Genomic DNA, 20354 nt, shown 5'->3' on the forward strand with positions numbered 1-20354 from the left:
TTGCCGATGATGAGAGACCACATAATTTCCCCCGCACTGCGGACGGTAGGAATTCGCGCCGGAGAACACTACGTGCCCGCTTGGGCGAACAACCGTCGACTCTGTGTTCAGGTACTACGGACTCTGTCTTCAGGTGCAACGCCTCGCACATGACACTTGCCTTTCAAAGCTTCTCTTATTAGCCAATCGTGCGGGTTGACAGCAGCTAAAGGTTGAAACTGAAGTCCTCGCCAGACAAGGAACGAAGATTTTGAGGCGACCCTTTCCGAACACCGCGATGGCACATGCTAAGTGTCTACTTATTACACGCTATCAAAGCGGTACACGCAGTGAGGGCACCGACCCTGTGTCATCCGGCGCCTAAGTTTGACAATCACTGGTGTTTCATTTCCTTTCTTTTTTTTCTCGCAGCAGTTGCCGCGGCCTTGACGTCCGACAGCGACGCGGACGAAGGCTGCGCCTCGTCTCCCGGCCGTCGCAGGAGGGCGGCGCGCAACGCGGCTGCAGCGGACGCAGCGCTCGCAGGCGACGTACGTGTCTTCGCCTGTGGATCTTGCATAGATTGGATTGTAACTGCAGAGTAGCGCTGGTCGGACCCGAAACCTGTTAGTACGCCCGTGTGTGCATGCGCGACTGCATGCGTACGTGCGCAGATCTCCAAAAAGCACCTGTCAAGGTGGCTTTGCCTGAGTAAGCATTTAGTTGCAAAGAAGCACGCTTCGCGGTTTTAATCGAGTTCGCAGGCTATACCGTGTAATACTGCTTGAGGGTTTCGTGTTTCGTGCACCTGGGCGCTTTTCTAAAGTGTTGTCGAGAACTCTACATGCACTGCACACGATTTATGACCCACGTCGTTCGTTCGGTGAACACGTAAGCCACCCCGTCACTCTGTAAATATACGTCGCTTGATTCACGTAGTTTTTTTTTTTTTTTCTCGCGATGAGAATCGATGTCTGGTGACTCTGCTGAAGCCAAAAAGCACATTTATGGTTAAGACTCCTACCGAAGCCTTTCACGTGCATAGGGCACGGGACGGTGACGTCGGAGCAGAAGTATGAGCCTTGAAGGGATTCCATGCACGAGATTGTATTCCTCAGTTTGCGTCGTAAACCACTATTTGAGCGCGCAACCGCGCCCTCGATCGGTCGACGTTAGCAATTGTAGCAAAGCGTTCGTTCCCCGCGGAGCTTTCCACATAATCCCAGTAGACAATTTAGACGTAGGGATCACATCCACGCACAGAAGACGCGGACCATATTTATGCGCTTTTAGCATGCGCACTTCTCCCCCAGGCCGAGCATTACGCACTCAAAAAATGCTACCATTCAGATACACAGGACCCTGGTTTTAATCTCGTTGTCACCATGACAATATATTTTTTGTATTTTCAATGTGGGGTGCTTACAACACGTGTTGCTCCCAGATAAGTGGCATCACAATAACCACCAAAAAGTGTACCTCACGCAGCTATCGCTGTTAGACTCGTTGCATAATAAAACAGTACGTTTAAGCAGATTTCGGTAGTTGCTTTGGTTACACAGGTCTTTCCCTTTTCACGCGTCTTCATGTCGCTGTGGTATCGTCCTTTTTAGTTTTACGTTTGTGTGTAAAAGTCTGTATCGCGTATGATGCTTAATACGGAAAGGTTTTTCCATGTAGGCTGCCGATTTGTCCAGTGGATGTTTTGCAAATCACGAATAGTGCTTGTAATGCTGTTGCGCTGGTGGTCCTTCAGAGTCTTTGGGTGTTTATGCAATGTGTCAGGATTTTGTTGTCTTTCGTTGGTACTTTTTTATTTGAGGTTTAGTGCTACTTGATTGAAATCGCAGCCATTCCACTTTTTGAAGGTGGGCCACCAGCGGAGCTGTATAAAAGGCAAAGCACACCACCGAGTGTAAAAGTTTGCTTATTTTGGGGTTTCTTCCCTTACGTGGCTTTAGAATACTCTGCGAAAACGCACAATCGCTACTAATATCGGCTCACCCTCTCGAGGTGTTCAAATTGAAACGCGCTAAGCGTATCAAGAAGCTGGCTTGCCCGCAAGGAATTCACAAGGGCATTCTATGCGACTTCTCTATGCTTGCGTCTATGGCGTAATGGCCCCAATGTCGGGTTTCTCTGCTAAAAGTCCTGTGCTCCAATGCTGCCTGCGGATGATGTTAATAATGTTTATTTAATTATTTATTACAGAGTACTTTGATGAAAGTGACGAACTTGCAAAATCGAAAAGACGTTTAAAGCCAGAAGGACGAAGTTTAGGCAAATCCATATACCCATAGTTACCATGCTGGCCGAACCGCCCATATTGCAGCTCCCGTAGACATTAGCGCCGGAGTTTCCGCTAGTAGTTATTGCATGGAGGAAGGAAAAAGATAGGAGGGAGCATACCGCAACGCGATTAAAGCCAAGCCTGGTGGCCCAACATGTGATCGCACGTCAAAGTGCGCAGTTGGTTTTAGCGTTCCCACTCTGCATGCCGAGCCATGGGAGGCGCGCTGAACAAGCGTGCACTGTATAAAATCTACTGGCATAGCTACTGGAGACGAAACGTCTCAGCAAATCTAGATTCTTGCTCGGTGATCACGACGCATGGGGTCACGTGTTGGGCCACCACCGTAGCTTCACGGAGCGTTCGCTTGTCAAGGCTGGCTACGTGACGTAGTATTATTGTATGAAACTATGTATTGGGTGGTTTTTCAGCTTTCTTCTTGCTACGCCAGTTGTCAGCACATGCCCTGCTGGTTTGCTTTGCCTCTTCAATGAGGGCGCGTAAGCTTTCAAGCACGGACATTGAAGAATGTAAAGGAGGGTAGACATATACAGCTCCGCCGTAAAAAGTGACCTTAACATAGTCGGCTTTACAGTCGTCGCACCTTCCGAGCTTTTATTGCGAGAGCAATTATACGAACACTCGAGGAGCGCTCGTGCAGCCACTGTCGTTCTGCCGCGGTATCGACAAGCATGCGCGGCCCGCACGTGAACGTGCATCCGGCTTTAAAATATACCAAGCCCAGTGGACGCACCATGATCCTTCGGTAAATCAGCACTAATTACCGCATCCACGGGGCAGCATTCTGGATGCTGCTGCTGACATGAACGTTGAATAGCTGTGCGCCCCCCACCGGGTTGCATATGCTGCTCTCAGCAGAACGGATGAAAAATTTAAAGTTAATGCGTATAATCCCTTCTTTTGGCGCTGAAGAAAACCCCGGCGGTTTTCCTTCGGCCTCAGCTCGCACACCATCGAGGTTCGGTGCCTGCAACGCCATTGGCGATGCTGCGCCAGCGTTCTGAGACGCCCTCACAGCAACGCTAACCCTCGCCATCGCCTTCGATGCTTCACCTTCAAGCAAAACTGCCTTTTCTTTTCTTTTTCGAATGTTTAAGCAACACCACTGGCGCTCGCGCAGGGCATCTCGCTGTCGTCCCGCGGCGGCTGCGGTGGTGCTGCGCGCCGCGAGCTCCTGTACACGGACGAGCTGCCGGAGCGCGAGAAGATCGTGGCCGTGACGTCCAACCTCTGGGGCACCAAGTTCAAGGTGCTGGGCCTGGCCCGCTGGCTGCCGGCCACGCTGGGCACGGTCACGTACCGCACCAGCCTGCTGCATCTGCAGCCGCGCCAGATGACGCTCCTCATCAAGGAGCTGCAGGGTCCGCAGCCGCCTGCCGCCGCCGCCGCCGCCTCCTCTTCCTCTTCTTCCTCTTCGCGCTCGCTCGTTCTCCACAATGGCACCACCGTGGCGGCGGCCGGATCGGCGGCGGGCTCTGCGGCGCAGGTGGTCGCTGGCTTCTCGGAGGACGAAGACGACGACATGTGCGGTGCGTGAGGCGGAAAGCAATCCCCGTATTTTTGTTACTGCGTGCCTTCGCCAGTCCTTCGTGGGTTCGCGCGATATTTAAACGGCTACGACAACAACGAAGGATTCAGGTCGTCGATCAGACTGATCACTTTGTCGTAGAGGAGCTTGCGTACCGTCAGCTGGTGCACTAATCGTAGTTTGTTTTCTTCGTTCTTAACCGTAAGTTCGCAAAGTATTGCCGTATTATTACTGCACGTGCCGGAAAACGTATGCGCGCCTTCGTATTAACAAGCAATATCTCACAATTGCTGGAGTCAGTTCTGCTGTTGCGCTCGTGCTTATGTGTTTATTCCTAACAGTGTACTTACTGCATATATTTTTTCATACTTCCCGCCTTACCAATTTATTGCTATATTAATCGTTTGTATAAATACTATTACACCTTTCGTTTGCTGTGAAATTTTTTGTTGAGACCGTTTTACAGTATTGAGGAGTCCTAAGCGCTTTTTTTTTTGTACTCGAATAGAGTTGTCACTAATAAAACAAATTCAAGGTCAAACTCAAAGCATAGATTAATACCCTTGACTAGTTCTTGCCGTGTGTACGTGCCAATTGTCTTAGGGCGCAAATATAACATGTTTACGTCCTTTCCTGGGGTGCTGTTCAGAAGGCTGTAAAATTTCACTTTATTGTGGAAATGTTTACCTTTGGAGTCAATCAGAGATTACTTATATTGAAGTGGAAAGTTGGGCGGGTTGATATACATTCATGATGGTAACAGAGCGAACAAAACTACGACGGAGTAAAAGGACAGAGGACGAGCGCTGACTCACAACTAAGTTTACTGAAACACACATCGGGAATATAAACGATACAGCTATACACATGGTCAATCGAGGAACGCACAACCCACGCAACTACAATACAACCACGCACAACTAAAGTACCTTGACCTTAGACTACGTTTTTTAGACGACCATGTCTGTTGGGAATATTTCCCTCGTTCTGCCAAGCCCCTGTAGAACTTCACCACAGGTCATTCTAAAGTAGTCAAAAATGCCATTTGCATCTCCGTACTTCTGGCCGTCCTGGTAAAAACATGTGGGCATGCATTGGGTGATGCCTTCGCACGTCAGGTGGTCAGGCTAGATGAAGCTGGGTACCCGGGTAGCCTGATAACGAGTAGCTGTGAGCAGTTGATTAAACGAGTAAAAAACTCGAGTAAAGCAGGAAGAAGAACGTGGTAGTTGTACCCTACGCACACCGCTTGTGCCATGGCCTGAAGAACGTTGCAGGTCGTTATGGGGTGCTGGTTGTCTTTTCGGCTATTGGAAAATTTAGTGCTATTTGTCCGGCGGTCGAAAGGCGCGAAAGTGGAGCAGAACGTAATTCTAATGTAAGATGCAAAGTGAATCAATAAGTATGTACGCCTCGCTACCCATGGGGTGTACTCTTTCCCGCTCGAGTGTGGGCGAGTGTACATAGGGAAAAGCGGCCGGTGCATCAATGTAAGACATAGAGAGCGTGAATTGTACTTGGACAAGAATGATTATGCGCATGTGTCTGCTCATTCCCGGCAATGTGAGTGTAAGCCTCTGCTCAAAGAGACAACAATTTTCCTTAAGCATACTGGTGCATCCACCAGATTAGTCGTGGAAGCAGCCCACATTGAGCGAAAGGGCACGTGGTGCATTAGCCAGCCTTCGGTCGCACTTTCTCAGCAGGAATTAATTTGCCCAGATAGCTCGATACGGTAACAGGTGCCCTGTATCCACGTGGCCTGGTTGCGCGCTCCTAGATTGACCATGTGATCGCCTGTGCCGCCTATATTCCTGATGTGTACGTCAGTGTACTTAGTTGTGAGTCAGCGTTCGTCCTGTGTCCTTTCACTCCGTTGTTGTTTTGTTCGCGCTGTTACCATTATGAAGAGAGATTAATTCTTCACCGTTTGATCTAATCACAGCTGACAGAGTGCCTATTCGACAAGAAAGCGGATTCACATAGTTCCCAAAATTAAGCAGCACAGCCCATTTTTTTCAAGTAGATGACAACGTCACCATCATCATCAATAACAACGTAAATAATAATAATAATAATTATTATTATTATTATTATTATTATTATTATTATTATAGAGTAAGAAAACTTAACCGCAATGTGAGAATGCAGAGCGATTTTTTTACAACCATTTGAGAAACCAAGGTTTTAGGCAAGAGTAAAATGATACATGATGTTTCAAGTTTCAAGTTCACTATTACCATAAAAGCAAAATACAATACACATATGAGATATGAGGTTGATACATAATCAGGAGGAGGCCCGAAAGTAAGGACTGTGGGAAGGCATCCCATTATAACTGGGCGAAAGAATTTCAGTGAGCACAGGAGTGAATATACAAAAACATAAAGAATGAGTAAAAAGAGCATAGAAGAACATCAATAGAAACAGTGTGAAGCAATGAAGACACACACTCGTAAATGGTTCATTCATTCATTCATTCATTCATTCATTGAATGAAAAGAATACGCGCGATGTTGACGGCGATGTTACCGTTCCAGTGACGACGCTACCGTGTGATGGCATACCGTGAGCCGCGACTTCCCCTCGATTTCTCCCGCGCACGCGCAGACCCCGTGGCGAGCGAGGAGAGCGCGGCGCCCATCGCTCCGATGACGCCCAAGAAGCGGTGCGGCATGGGCCGCAGTCCGGGCCTGCCGGACCCGGAGACCGGCGTGCTGCCCGCCGACGGGGACCAGGCCGTGGCGTGCTGCACCGGCTCCGGTGGCTGCGGCGACGAGGAGTTCCTGACGCTCGAGACGACCGCCGAGACCGGCGTGCAGCACCTCGCACTGCGCCAGGCGGGCCGCCCCCGGCCGCAGGGCACCACCATGTCGCTGCACGCCGACGCCCTGCCGGGCACCTCCTCGTCCGCCTGTCAGGAAGAGGCCGCGTCGCCGTCCAAGAAGCCACAGGCCGAACTCAGGCCCGAGTCGAGGCCCGGGTGAGGAGGAGGCCACTCGAAAGCTTTTTTTACTGAGACCAGCATAACGTAACCGCGCAAACTACAACGGACGAAGAAGGAAACGCACTGGACAAGCGCGTGTCCGCGCTTGTCCAGTGTGTTTCCTAGTTGGCGGGGTTACATTGGGCATTCATATATCGACTGCCAACTAGCCCGCCTTTCTCTGTTACGTTAGAATTGTGAAAGTTGAGCCGCGGACCAACTCTCATAGTCGAGTGCGCTGTAGGACAGTTCGCATTTGTTTGTAGCCACCTGTGGCGTGTTTTTCTTCTTTTTTTTATTTTCGCAAGAAGGATGAATTGGGCTAGTTGGTTGGCAACATCGACATATTGAAGAAACAGCCCAAACAAACAGGACTAGAAGTTGTTGTCTTGTCGTCTTCCCTTGGTCCTGTTTGTCTTCCTTCGTCGTTTGTTCAATATTTCTCTTTTTCTGTTCCTTTCTTTTTTTCACACAAACTCGAGCCAGCGGGCACTGCTTGGATGGAGAGGAGAAAGTCACACCACTTCCTCGGTCCATGGTTGGACCTCTCATGACCACTACAATTAGGTCGTGCATTTGATAACTGCCAAGTGAAAACGCACCAAAACTGTAAAAAGCAGAACCATTAAGCTACGTACAAAAAATAATTTTTTCAAGTATTTCGAAGAGCTCTAAGTCAGTACTAGTTCAAATTCCGGAATGTCAAGTAAGCGCAAATATTATTCGGTGTTATATGACGGCAACAAATAAGAATGCGCAATCTGTAACGGCACCACGAGCAGGGAACGCACTGGCGCTTTCATTTTTGCCCTATCCCTACAATGCAATCTTCAGTTCACTTACGGATATTTGCCGTGTGTGTAAAATAAGATAGAAATTGCTCTCCTTTGAGCAGAGAAAGCGAGAGCGCTTACCGAGAAAGTTAAAATCTATCAGCACGGCTAACTGCACATATGAACACTACCTACATAATGCAATATCACAAGGACGATCACAGAGCTCTTTTTTGCGCACGCTTTCTCGTGTTATTTATGCTGATATGCGCAATTAATCATGCTAACATAAACTCCCCACGTCGACCGCCAGGATGTCCTAATGAAAATCTCGACGGTTATACGCGTTCCCAGTGTGGAATTGAATTGACTTCTTGGTTTCTACGAGCCAGAACCGCGATTTCATTATGAGGCACGCCGTAGCGGGGGACTCCGGAATAATTTTGACCAGCGGAGTATCTTTAACGTGCCCCAAGTGCACGAGACACGGGCGCTTTTGCATTTCGCCCCCACCCAAAAGCCGCCGCTTCGGGCAAGATTTGGTCCCGCGACCTCGCGCTTTGCAGCGCAACGCCATAGCCGGTGATCCACCGCGGCGGGTCCTAGATTCGTGAGTTCTGGGTTCTAGGCTCTTTTTTTCTTTTGTTCGCAGGTTGCGGCGCGGCGGAGTGGCGTCCCGCAGCCGGCTGTCCCCCGAGCTGTCCCCGGAAGGCGACGCGCCCCTGTAGGGGGAGTCGGCCCCCCACAGGTCCGGCGCGGGCCCCGGGGCGGCAGGCGTCCGGCACCTGCTGGACCCGGTGCCCCGCTGGGCGGACAAGGCCGCCGAGCTCAAGTACATCGACGACGAGCAGCCCGACGAGGGCGTCGTCGGCGACGTGGCCTCGGTGCTGCTGCTCAGCCACCACCGGAACCGGAGCAGCATCGGGCCGCCCAACGCCGACTTCCTGGTCGGCGACCCGCGGAGCCGCGGCTGCGACGCCCGCCGGCTCACCCTGCGCTCGGGCTCGCCGGCGCCGCAGCAGCAGAGCGCGCACGGCGTGGCGCAGGCGTCTTCCTCCTCCACCAGCTCCAGGAGCTGCGACGACGCGGCCGAAGTGGCGCGCGCGCTCCTCGCCGAGAAGGTGCGTGGAACGAACGCTGACTCACTGTTTCGTTTCGCTCACTCACTGTTTCGTTTCGCTCACTCACTGTTTCGTTTCGCTAACTCACTGTTTCGTTTCGCTCACTCACTGTTTCGCGCGGAACGAACGCTAACTCACGAGAAATGGGCAGCCACTGCTCATGAGAGACAGAGAAATACATTCAACACATCCGGGGGAATTTCCCCAACCCCAAGGTCGCAACGCTGTACCGGAGCTGGTGTCTCGGATAAATAATGAGCGGCTTTTAAATAATGTAAATACATCTCTCTCTCTCTCTCTCTCTCTCTCTCTCTCTCTCTCTCTCTCTCTCGCTCGCTCGCTTTCTCTCGCTCTCAAATGGCGCCTATTTTTCCGAATGAACGCTCAAAAAAAGAAAATCTAGGAGCTTCCCTGCCCTTTCCTTTGTGATACTTTTTTTTTGCTGTTCAAGTGGACATTACAGAAAAAAAGAAGCAATTCTTGCCCGACCAATGCAGTATATTCTTCAAAAACTCTGTAACAATGAAAACTCATTAAGTCGCACCTCGCGGGATAACAAATGAACTACGCGCTCATCTATGGTTTGCCTTAATCAAAGAATATAATCTAGACCTAGGCATTGTACTAAAATCGAGGCGGGGCCTTTTATTAAGAATAGCGCCCACAGAAGCCCTTAATTAAGGTGGATTGGCAGAATTCTAAAAATCTTGTTCGACGCATGGAGAAATTTTTGTACTTGTCGTGGCTTAGTGAGGAAATGAATTGTATATTAGCCAATGTGTGCGAAGTTCCCTCTAAGATTACTTGTCTTGCGCGTCTCTCTCTCTCTCTCTCTCTCTCTCTTAGCTTTCTAATTGTCCATGTTACTTCTTTGAAAAGAAGGTTGCAATGAAATTTAATCAATGATACCGTTATTCGAAAGGTCCCCCGACGTCAGAAAATTATTTCCTGCGTCAAGAAAATCGCTATAAGACAGCTTTTTCTGCGTCCTGACGCTCAGCAGATTCAGCCATTCTCTGACAATAGAGTCTTTTTGTCCTCGTTGCTATCCTGAACTCTGGCTCGAGCAGTTCTATTTTTGTTCATTGCGGCAACGTGGCGGCCTTGTGTTCTCCAAGTGCCTATACAGGCGCGCTAACTCAGTTCCAAGAAGTGCTTACGGCGTGTTGCATTTCTACGAAATCACACATCACAAAGCTTGGGCAGCGAGACACTACCGAACACCCACAGAAAGAAAGAAAAGAGGTCTTAATAGCCGAATTCTGTACGTTTTTATTCGAGCCAGCGGCGTTTCTAACGCAAAGACCATTTCCAATATCGAAGCTAAAGTTTCGTTCCTTTCTCACCTGTACCGCAACTGCTGACTCTTCTTTTTTTCCACGCCTTTCTTTTTTGTCTCCTCTCTTGTTTCCGTCTTTACTTCCCCTTTCCCTCCCCCGATAGCAGGGTACCAAACCGGAGGCTGTAACTCTGGTTAACCTCCCCGCCTTTCTCTTATTTGCATCTCTCTCTCTCCCGCAGCTGCAGCACAGACACAACGAGGAGCCAGCCTGCGTGTGCGAGGCATCTCAGAACTCCTCGCCGGCCACGGCGCGCAAACAGCGCTTCGTCGAGGAGAACCCTTTCGTGTGCACCACCACCTCCGCGGACTGCGGCGGTGCCTCGCTGGCCATTCACGCGGCGGGCAGCTCGCGTGGCACCGCGCCGGGCAACTCGCTGTCTCCGCAACCGACGCTGTGCAGCGGTGCCTCTGAGGACGAAGGAAACCGGACGACGAGCCGCGAGAGCACGCCGTCTGCGAGCCCGTGCCGCCAGCCCCGACGACACCGGGGATCGCTGCCGATACCCAGTGCAGGCACGCTCTTTAAGAATGCAAATAACATTCGCCTTACCTGCATGCAAACCAGGCAGACAGTCTAGTGGCACGCTTTTTCTTTAGGCGTAGTGCACTTCCGTCCTAAAGAGACGGGACATGTGCAGAGTTGCAAGAGACTTGGGGTTTCAAGAGCAACGAAGAACATATTGATGTGCTGAAGGCTAGTTTAAGTATCAGGACTGGAGGAAACAACAACAGAAAGCATCTATCTATCTATCTATCTATCTATCTATCTATCTATCTATCTATCTATCTATCTATCTATCTATCTATCTATCTATCTATCTATCTATCTATCTATCTATCTATCTATCTATCTATCTATCTATCTAATATATATATATATATATATATATATATATATATATATATATATATATATATATATATATATATATATATATATATATATATATATCAAGGTCGCTCTTATAGCCTTTCAAATGAATGTTGGTAAATCAACATCTGTCTATCTATTTATCTATCTAGCCGGCGGCGGTTCGTCAACACCAGGGCTAGGCGCCGTGGGCGCGGGCGACGAAAGCGGCGGCTCGGCGCCGTCATCGCCGGCGCTGAGCCGCAGCATCCCGTCGTCGCCGGTGTCCGGCCGCAAGAGCCGGCAGCAGCAGCTGCGCACGCTGCTCTACAGCCCGCTGCTGCTGCGCAAAGTGCGCGGCGGCCGCGGGCAGCGCAGCGGCGCCGTCCTGGACAGCTCGGACGAAGAAGGCGGGCAGAGCGGCGAAGAGGTGCTCTCGGACGGCTTCCGCGACCTCGAGAGCATGCAGAAGGCGCACATACGCAAGAAGGTGCGCGAAAGAAAAAAACAGTTACGCCGGCACTGCCGGTCTTCTAAGCACGTTTTGGGAGCTCCGTTGACGAAGAGTTTACAAGAAGCGTTCGGTTTTATGTTCTCGTGTCCCTGTATTCTTATGATAGCACAAATGTGATGGAACTTCACCGACTATACCGGTTTCAAGTTTATGTTACAAGTGATCACATTTCCGTATGCTTTGCGATATTTCATTATGTTTTCTCCGTTAATCTTACGCAAGGCTGTGATATTCTAGCATGTATTCCGCAATGTTATTTCACTGCAATAGTACGGGAAAAATTACTTCATTATTAGAGCCTGCGTACGGAACGCTTCCGTAAAGTAATAAGCCCCTGCGTCAGCACAAAATACGCTTGTGCGAATTTACTTGTTTAGACCGTCGTCTCTAGAACCTGTGAGACGTGCAGACAGTCACTCTTGCGTGTATTGTGTCTACAGTGCGCATCCGCGTATTGGAGAACGTGTATATAGTAGCTCATTGTACCATAACATAATCACCCGCCACCTAGCATTACGCAGCGCCGGTGTCGTACCCAATGAAGTGCTGCTGAGGGGCGACTATTGCTAGCTGAAAACTTCTTCTTTGAAACCGCCACCTGCCTTTCCCTGTATTTCCCTCTTCCCCTTTCCCCAGTGGGGAGTGGCAGGCTAGAGACACGCTCTCCAGGCCGACCTCTCCTCCTTCCTCTTCATTAAAATCTCCTCCTCCTCCTCCTCCTCCTTACCTGCGGAACGCGTATGTTGCAGTCTCCCATTAGAAAAAAAAAGTGCGCGCACGCCTCAAGGTTCCACAAATATTTAAAAGGAAGTTCTTTCCCTTTGTGCAATGCTTTACGTCCGTGACATGGCGTCTCCCTCCTGGCATGCAGTTGAAGAAGCGCCACGGCAAGGTGCACCAGCAGGAGATGCTGCCGCCCAGCAAGCCGCCGCCCATGTACCGCGAGTTTGTGTTGCACAACAAGGCGCCCCTGTGGAACGAAGTGAGCCAGGTCTACCAGCTAGACTTTGGCGGTCGCGTCACCCAGGAGTCGGCCAAGAACTTCCAGATTGAGTTTAAGGGAAACCAGGTGACCACTCGTCTCGTGGAGTTCTTGCATGATAAGCTTTCTTATGCAACAAAAGTCCGTAGTGCTTGTCCACGCGCTTGTGTTGAGTTCTTTTTCTTCTTCTATTTTTGTCTTTGTTGCACTGTTTTCTTTCGCTTACTTTGAAAGTTGCCCACAAGAAGTGCTTCAAGCCTGCAACGTTTTTTTGTTGTTGTTATAGTAGAGCTTAGATCTATAACGATATAGTATTACGTGCTATTTTTACCCGGGCCTTCTGTATAGAATTTGTGCAGTGCTTGATTTCGTACTTGTTATGGAATGTATGGCACGCAACAAATCTTTGGTCTTCTCTTTTTCTGAACAGCGTCCTCCCTGGTGTTTCTTTCTTTAGCATTTAATGTGTCCTAGAAAAGTTACGCGCAATTTAAACAAATAATCGCCATCTTTTTTAGGAATTCTGCTATGATAAATCAGATTTGTACGCATAAGTTACAGCTAGTACCTACGTTGCAGAAAGCAAGACAACGGAGACATGGATGTTGCCTCATTGATGTCATTCTTAGCATACACTAACACTTTGAAAGCCTGAAAAATACTTTATGACTGCCTCGTAGAAGCGACGTTCCTGCAACGTACAACCTTGCAGCCTTTGCGAGGTCGTTGCTATTTAATGCCACTGTTTCTGAGTAATTGCATAACTTTTTTGTCGTGCTCTCAAGGTAACTTAAAGTCGCATCTCCTAACTTCATCTCTGCACTGAAAAAACCGTCTTTTCTTTTTCTGATCTTGACTTTTCTAGTGTTTTTTTTTTCTTGTTTCAGTGTTAACATGCTCGCTTTCGGCGCTTCATCCGCAGGTGATGCAGTTCGGCCGCATCGATGGGAACGCCTACACACTCGACTTCCAGTACCCGTTCAGTGCCCTCCAAGCATTTTCCGTCGCTCTCGCCAACGTAACGCAGCGGCTGAAATGACACGCTGCGCTCTTCAAGAGGGACTGTTGAACACTTCCCCGTCACAGTGCTCGCTCCACATTCTTTTTTTTTTCTTTACTTCTTTCTCTCCGAGCGAAATCTGTCCGCGGTAATGGAGGCAGGAGAGAAAAGGGGAAAAAAAAAAAGCCAAGCAGGGCGCTCAACTCAACGATGTGCAACGCGATGGTCGAAGAGCAACGAAGAAAAGGCCAGAACAGGAGAGCGACGATGGCCAAAACAGGCCGCGACACTGAAGGGTGAATGCGAGGATTCGAATCATGAGCTGGCATTGCGGTGTTCCAGTGTCTGAGAGAAATGTCCCTGTTCGAGATACATAGTGGACATCCAGGCAGAGTGAAGAAGCTGCAAACGTTCAATCGCAAAAGTAGTGCATCCGGAGCTTCCACCAAAGTGATCTTTCTTTTTACATTTCTCTTTATGTTATTTTTTGTCTCTCTAAGGAAGCATGCGCTCAATTTCTTTTTAGTCGATCGCTGGTGCATTCTCCTCCTAAGTTGTCCTGAGAAAAGTGTTAGTCGCAATCTCTCATCGCAATTGGTTCATATTTCCTCCCGTTGAAGTGATGTGGAAAGTAAGCGCTGAGGCATCTCTTGTTGCACTCAAGGTCGACGCGAATGACAATAACTAAAGAAACTAAATGCGGCTTGATCTCAAGATATAATAGCCCAGTCGGAAAATAATACATAATGCCATGGCTGTGCAAGCAGTCAGTGGAATTAGCTGTTTAGGCATTGTGGTGCTCAAATACTAAGACATTTTCTAGTCATCCACTATAAATGTTGGGGAAGGGGGGGGGGTTATATTTAGTTATTACTTTTGGGAGTGGTAGTCTCTTAACAGAGTAATTGAACATCTATTTCATTGCTCGTGTCGGCAGCTAAAAACGCCTACCTAGCTAGGAACTTTGTTCACGCTTTCATCGTAATCATGACAAGTTTCGAAGATTTCGAGCCAAAGAGCAACAAGGCAACGCTAATTGCGGTGGTTGCGCATTCCCTTTTGAATGTCCATCTCATTCAGATTCAAACCTCGTCCAATTTCTTAATTGTGCTAAATTTTCAAGCCTAGGCTACTGCGAGATCATGAAACGTAGCTGGAACAGGCTTTGCATATATTTGGTACAACCTTGAGCGCACGTTCTTGCATAAGAACGCCTCTCATACGCCTGTTCATACGCAGTATCATTATATTCCTCAAACGGGCGCCGTACTAAACAGACAACACATCTGCCAAACACCTTGAATACGGAAAATGCATACAGTAACTCGCGGTTCCTGCAAAGCGTAGAATCGCCGACCTGACATGACTCGTAACGCAGACTTTGCAGTAAATGCAGCGGAGATAAAATTTGATAGAAGAAATGAACTTACCGGTTTTCTTGGAAAAATGTTTGCGATAACTCAATATGCTGATCGAATCACAGTTCTGTGCGAACCCAGCAAAATGCTGCTTCACTATTTCATGGCTCTAAGGATTCAATAACTGCGCCGGCGTTTGGCCACTTGTACACATAGGGTGTCCTTTTTTTAGCTGTAACAAAATTTTTTAAATTGCCTGCATCAGATAGCACAATTCTAACCCTTGATCTAAATTACTCGATGAGGTGGCCATTATTTCTACCAGAAATCAGAACGCTTAACTGAACGATTAACGCAATTACACTAATTAACTGTTTTAAATAATTACGTTACGACACATACTCCTATCTACGAATTCTAGCCGGTGAGTTCGCAAGGCTTTGGATCGAATTCCATTTGGAACACGTTCACAGGACTGCAGCAATCTTGAGATAATTTTCAAAGTGTCCGACAAAAGTGCATTGGCGTTCTAGTTACTTTTTTTTTTCTTTTTTGGGGGAGGGGGGGAGTATACGCTCTTTTATGCATCGAAGTACAAAAAGTAATCGAAACACCAATGCATTTCGTCGGACACTTTAAAAATGGTAATATCTAGAAATTGGTGCCATCCAGAAAATTCGTTCCAAGTGGATACGCCTTGCGGACTCACCGGTTTTAATTCGTAGTTTGATATATGTGCCGTAATATAATTAAATTCTAAGTAAATCAGGAAGTTAATCAGCGTAATTATGGTAAATATTCAATTAATCACCGTGATTTCTCGTAGGAGTAATGGCCGCCTCATCGAGTAATCTAGATCAAGAATTTGAAATGTGCTATATGCCACAGGCAATATTTAAAATTTGTGGTGGAGCTCAAAAGAAAAAAAAACACCCTGTATTGTGATGAACCGAAACTATTTGTTGCAACTGGGAGTGTTTGAAGTCTCTGATTGTACTAAAGGTGATTCGTAAATCAGCTAGCGGGATACTATTCCTAACCTGCTGTTAACTTCACGTTGTTATTCATCTACAGTGTAACCACTGTTTAGATCGACTAGACACCTCGAAGTCATATAGGAATGCTCGCTGCTAAGCACGAGGTCGCGGGATCGAATCCCGGCCTCAGCGGCCGCATTTCGATGGGGGCGAAATGCGAAAACACCCGTGTACTTAGATTTAGGTGCACGTTAAAGAACCCCAGGTGGTCGAAATTTCCGGAGTCCTCCACTACGGCGTGCCTCATAATCAGAAAGTGGTTTTGGCACGTAAAACCCCATAATGTAATGTCATATAGAAATGCTCCAACTTTCTCACTTTGCGCAGGCGTATCGTGTCAAAATAAGCATTGTTGTTACTTCACTTGCGGTGCATTGTTAACTGCACTGCCAACCGTAGGAAAGACGGTATCGTTAAGATACGTTTGGTGACGGCCAATCAAAACTAGAACGTCATAATCAAAGCTAATTAACCATGACGCCGCACGTTATTAGTGCGTATGAACGTGTTGTCGGCATGTCTTGCACGTTTTCATAAACTTCATCACTGAGGCGAGCAAGTCGTACTGTTTACAGCTATGTTAATACCGCGCCCGTCAAGGGCAAAAGCTAATGAGCCCAAACTAAAGAGCCTGTCCATGAGGACATCTCCCAGCGTGACGATAGATTCGTTCTTGTGTTTAGGCGAGACGAGCTGCTTTAACCCAGTCGAATGTTTTTTCCCGTGCCCTGAACCTCGTCTGTGTGCCGCCAAGAAATTTTGTGCCGCTGTGTTTTTTTCAGCGAGTGAAGAGGACCCCTTTGAAACTCCTTGAAACTTTTTTCAGTAGTTCGCGCTGGCCTAGGCGATTTCTGACAGCACAGCACTTTCCCAGTGATATCGGAAACGTTATTAACACGGGATGTGGGAAACACAAAGATATTTCAAGATGATTCGGGTCGCCCACTGAAAAAAAAAAAAACAGATGCTACCTATCTTGTGGTGGCTTGTTAGAGAACCGAATGCAGGGAAGGATAAACCGACTGACGTTGCAGTCATGCGCTAGAGCAAGCACAAGTACTTTGTTTTAGCGAAGAAAACGACGCGGATGTACTGCGTTTTTCTCCAAACGCAGACAGAGTGGAACTTGAAATTGAACCGTCGAGAGCAAATGCTGCGCTGGGCCTTCGGCCCCCCAGAAAAAAAAAAAGCTACACGCACCGACAGTCACAGACTTCGTATGTCACTTTTTGTTACCGTTTCTTTGCTGTAGGCCTACCATATACAAATGCAAAATTGAGGAAAGCAGCGTTGCAGAAGACGAAGCTGGAGGTCCAGGGGTTGTCGAATGGTCGTCAAGTTGCCGCTACCTTTTGGGCGAACTTGGGCACGAACGTCTCGAGTGACTCGGTCAGGTGAATGTCAACGAGAACGGAGTCCGGCTTTTAGCGTGCGTTCTAATACTCATACTCTATACCCATAACAAACCTGCATGCGTGCGTAACTCAGCGAAGAGGCATTCTAATATATATGAAAAGAAAACGTGAGTCTGCCTTCCACGCTACAGACATAGAAGAAGAAGAAAAGAAAGTGTGCGTAACTTGCCAGCATGTTTTCTATGTGTAAGAGCCTGTTGCCACTGCGAAGCTAAGAAGAGGAGAAAGAAGCTCACCGTTCTCTAAGCTTCGCAGGTTTTCGTGCTGTCTACTGAGTGCTTGTGTTTCACTCGGTGGACACTTTGTGTTTGTCTCTCTCTCTCTCTCTCTGCCCCGCGGGAACTGTGCAATGATCAGTATAGAGACGATGACGTGCATGCGTCTGCACGCTCGTGGAGTGCGACGATCGTGCATATATATTTTTTTTTCCTCTCTCATCTTCAAATGGTGCAATCACCTCGCCCGTTGCCGCTACTTTGACGCCACGTTGGTGGCTTGTTCCACTGTTTGTTTGCTGTCGCTCGCTTGTTTCGGTTGCGTACTTTTGCCAGAGACATCTGTGTGCGCGAGTGAAGGTGTGTATGTGTGTATGTGTATTTACGTGCAATTCTGTGTGCGAAGGCGTGCTGCGTGGATGTGCGCCTATATTGTCCCCTTGCGTGTTCGACGAGTACAATGGTGAGGACAGCAACACTTGCCTCTTTTCTTGCTGTTCTTTCACTTTTCTTGCCCCCACTCACCTCCAAACCAACAACACTTCACTCTTTCCACTATTCAGAGCCTACAGGAGCATCTCAACATATGCCGTAACTAGCTCATGCGATATTGCAACTGCGCATAATAAGCCTCTTCCCACCGTGCCGCTTTTTCAGATGCTACCTAGGTCGTCTGCGAAGTATACGCGTTTGGATGTATGCAGGCGTCGTTTTCTTGTTCTCGCAAATGTTTCTTCTTTCGCGTGACGTCGCACCGAGGTAAACGCCTCATTAGAGCGATGGGCAGGCTACAAATGCGTTTTCGAGAAGGAAGACACGCTGAAGTAGCGCTGATGGGGCGTGTTCTAGTCATGTCGTCACGTTCCCCTTCCGCTGTCTCGATAATCTGGAAAGTGACACGCCGGGAATGCGACCCCCCCCTCCTGCGAATGAGGAAACTTCTAGGCCACTCCAGTTGTGTAGTCACGTCATGCAAGAGGGCGTGTTGCACTGTGAGTCAAGGATACCTGTAAGCAAGAAATCAAAATTAAGTCAGCGCTGTCGGCGAACAGAGGGAAATCAACGACCACGAAAAAAATAGTCTGTGCTGTCACGACACAAAATGTCATGTTAACGTACTGACAGCAAGAACTCAGAGGTCTGTAACACTGATGGAGAGCGACTGTTGCACTCTAGATAAGCTTGTGCTTGCCCTAACAGCCCCAATGAAACTGCTTGTTTGTTTATTGAGAAATACTCCTAAAGGCTTCAGCAGAACTCCTATACTAGAAAATAATGCTTATATATTTTATTATATATTAGAAATCAATGTGATAGGTAATTCACATATTGGCGTACCATGTGGAACAGTTTACCCAACCAAATAACTCGTGTTATGTATCGCATATTCTCGGTTTACGTTGTGAAACTTCCTAAAATTCCAGCGCACTCCAAAAGAAATGTTTGTGCTTCGCTTAAGTACTCATTAAACATACCACGGCGTAAAACAATTTCGGCGTGGTATTCACAAATTCGCAAAAATGAACACAAAAGCTTTTTGGGTGATGTATTAAACAGAAATGCACGCCTTGAACACGACGGTGAAAAACCGATCCACCAGCACGTCTCATTATCACCTCCCCTGCAAACGCCAGCCAGCTGTATACGTTTGCTCTGATACTGGCCTAACTATGAAAGTGTTCTAGTGTCACCGTTTAACGATTTTCTGCAGCTGCCTTTCTTTCAAATAAAGTGCGCAAAAAAGGGGTAACTTTCCTGGCGTATTAGTGCGAAGATTTTCTGTGGTGCCAGTGCGATACGAAAAGACAGCTCGAAACACACCGCCAACGAAGCTTTCGAGTCTGGAGTGGCCCTCTAAGGAAGATCCTCATCCGTATTCATAATGAAAGTTCACCCGCGGGAATAAGTATCTGGGATACGGGTGCCATTAAAAATTTAAAAAAGAATAGCCACTTTGTAGCCAGGACACCCTGCCCTAAATTACATGGCAAACTTGTGACTACACAACGCGAAGCTATAGCTGAATGTATCGTTTCATGGCCGGATGCAGTAACCGCGAAACACCCCTGATCCAAATACCTTCACTCAACGGTGCACGTAATAATAGGCGGCATAATTGCGCCGTGTTCCTCTATGCGAGACAAGAGGGGGCACACGAGGTTAAAGAAATAACAATTCTAACCACCTTTAGCTGATACAAGGATAATGCAAGCTAAAGAACGCTCCGAGTTAACAGCGCTTTTTTTTTCGTACTCCGTTTCCAATGCGCTAAATTACTCTGTGCAAACAATGCTTCCTTCAACAGACTTGACTGCTGTGTTTGTAAAGGACTGTACCAGTGTCAGCGCGAAATGGACACTGAACAAACCATATTGTTTGACTTTTCTCTTGCCCAGCGTCATTTTGCGCTACGACCATCGCATAATGTTTAGCCTTCTCTTACCGTGTCGCAGTGTGGCAAGACAGTATAGTTCCTGACAACGATTCTCACTGACAGCTCTGCCTTGTTAGTTGTACGAGTTTGAGTTCTGATTACAGGTGTTTTAGCAACTCGCTTTTTAGCAGCTCGCTTTTTAGCAGCTCCCACTTCTGACACCGTGTACCGTTGCTAAAGGAAATAGGCAGTCATGACGGCAAGAGGCTTCGCACACTAAGAACGCCGAGCGGTTTATTTCTAGCGTTCTTAAAGGAAGCGATACGAAAGAGGGGAAAGGGAGTAAGAGAAAGAAAGACTAGGTATGACGTTTACAGTGATACTGATAAAGTGCAATCTGATAAAGGAGACAAATTCTGAAGACAGTAGGCTGTCCTTACACTTAGCTATAGCGATAGCACCTCGCAGAACATAAAAGTGCCGTGGAAACCTAATTTGTTGGCGTAGTAATGGAGCTGAAACCGTTAGACCTTATGAATTTAGTGATAGCGTGGATTCAATTAAGGTGA

The 20354-nt window shown here is 47.8% G+C and overlaps 1 protein-coding gene and 1 pseudogene across 1 annotated transcript in view; both read left to right on the forward strand.

Moving 5' to 3' along the window:
- The window catches only part of Tusp (WD40 superfamily protein Tusp), a 203236-nt gene extending 188983 nt beyond the window's left edge, over positions 1-14253 (forward strand). The window contains exons 8-16 of the mRNA XM_050170888.3: positions 412-530; positions 3411-3819; positions 6429-6801; positions 8230-8245; positions 8306-8698; positions 10220-10553; positions 11064-11380; positions 12276-12473; positions 13309-14253. Coding sequence (XP_050026845.2) covers positions 412-530; positions 3411-3819; positions 6429-6801; positions 8230-8245; positions 8306-8698; positions 10220-10553; positions 11064-11380; positions 12276-12473; positions 13309-13425 — 2276 coding nt within the window. The 3' untranslated portion in view covers positions 13426-14253. The remainder of the gene's footprint in view (positions 1-411; positions 531-3410; positions 3820-6428; positions 6802-8229; positions 8246-8305; positions 8699-10219; positions 10554-11063; positions 11381-12275; positions 12474-13308) is intronic.
- On the forward strand, positions 11914-11997 carry LOC126522129 (U4 spliceosomal RNA; annotated as a pseudogene).
- Positions 14254-20354: the final 6101 nt, after the last annotated feature.

This window comes from Dermacentor andersoni, chromosome 6 (genome assembly GCF_023375885.2).
Source record: "Dermacentor andersoni chromosome 6, qqDerAnde1_hic_scaffold, whole genome shotgun sequence".
NCBI classification, from domain to species: Eukaryota; Metazoa; Arthropoda; class Arachnida; order Ixodida; family Ixodidae; genus Dermacentor; species Dermacentor andersoni.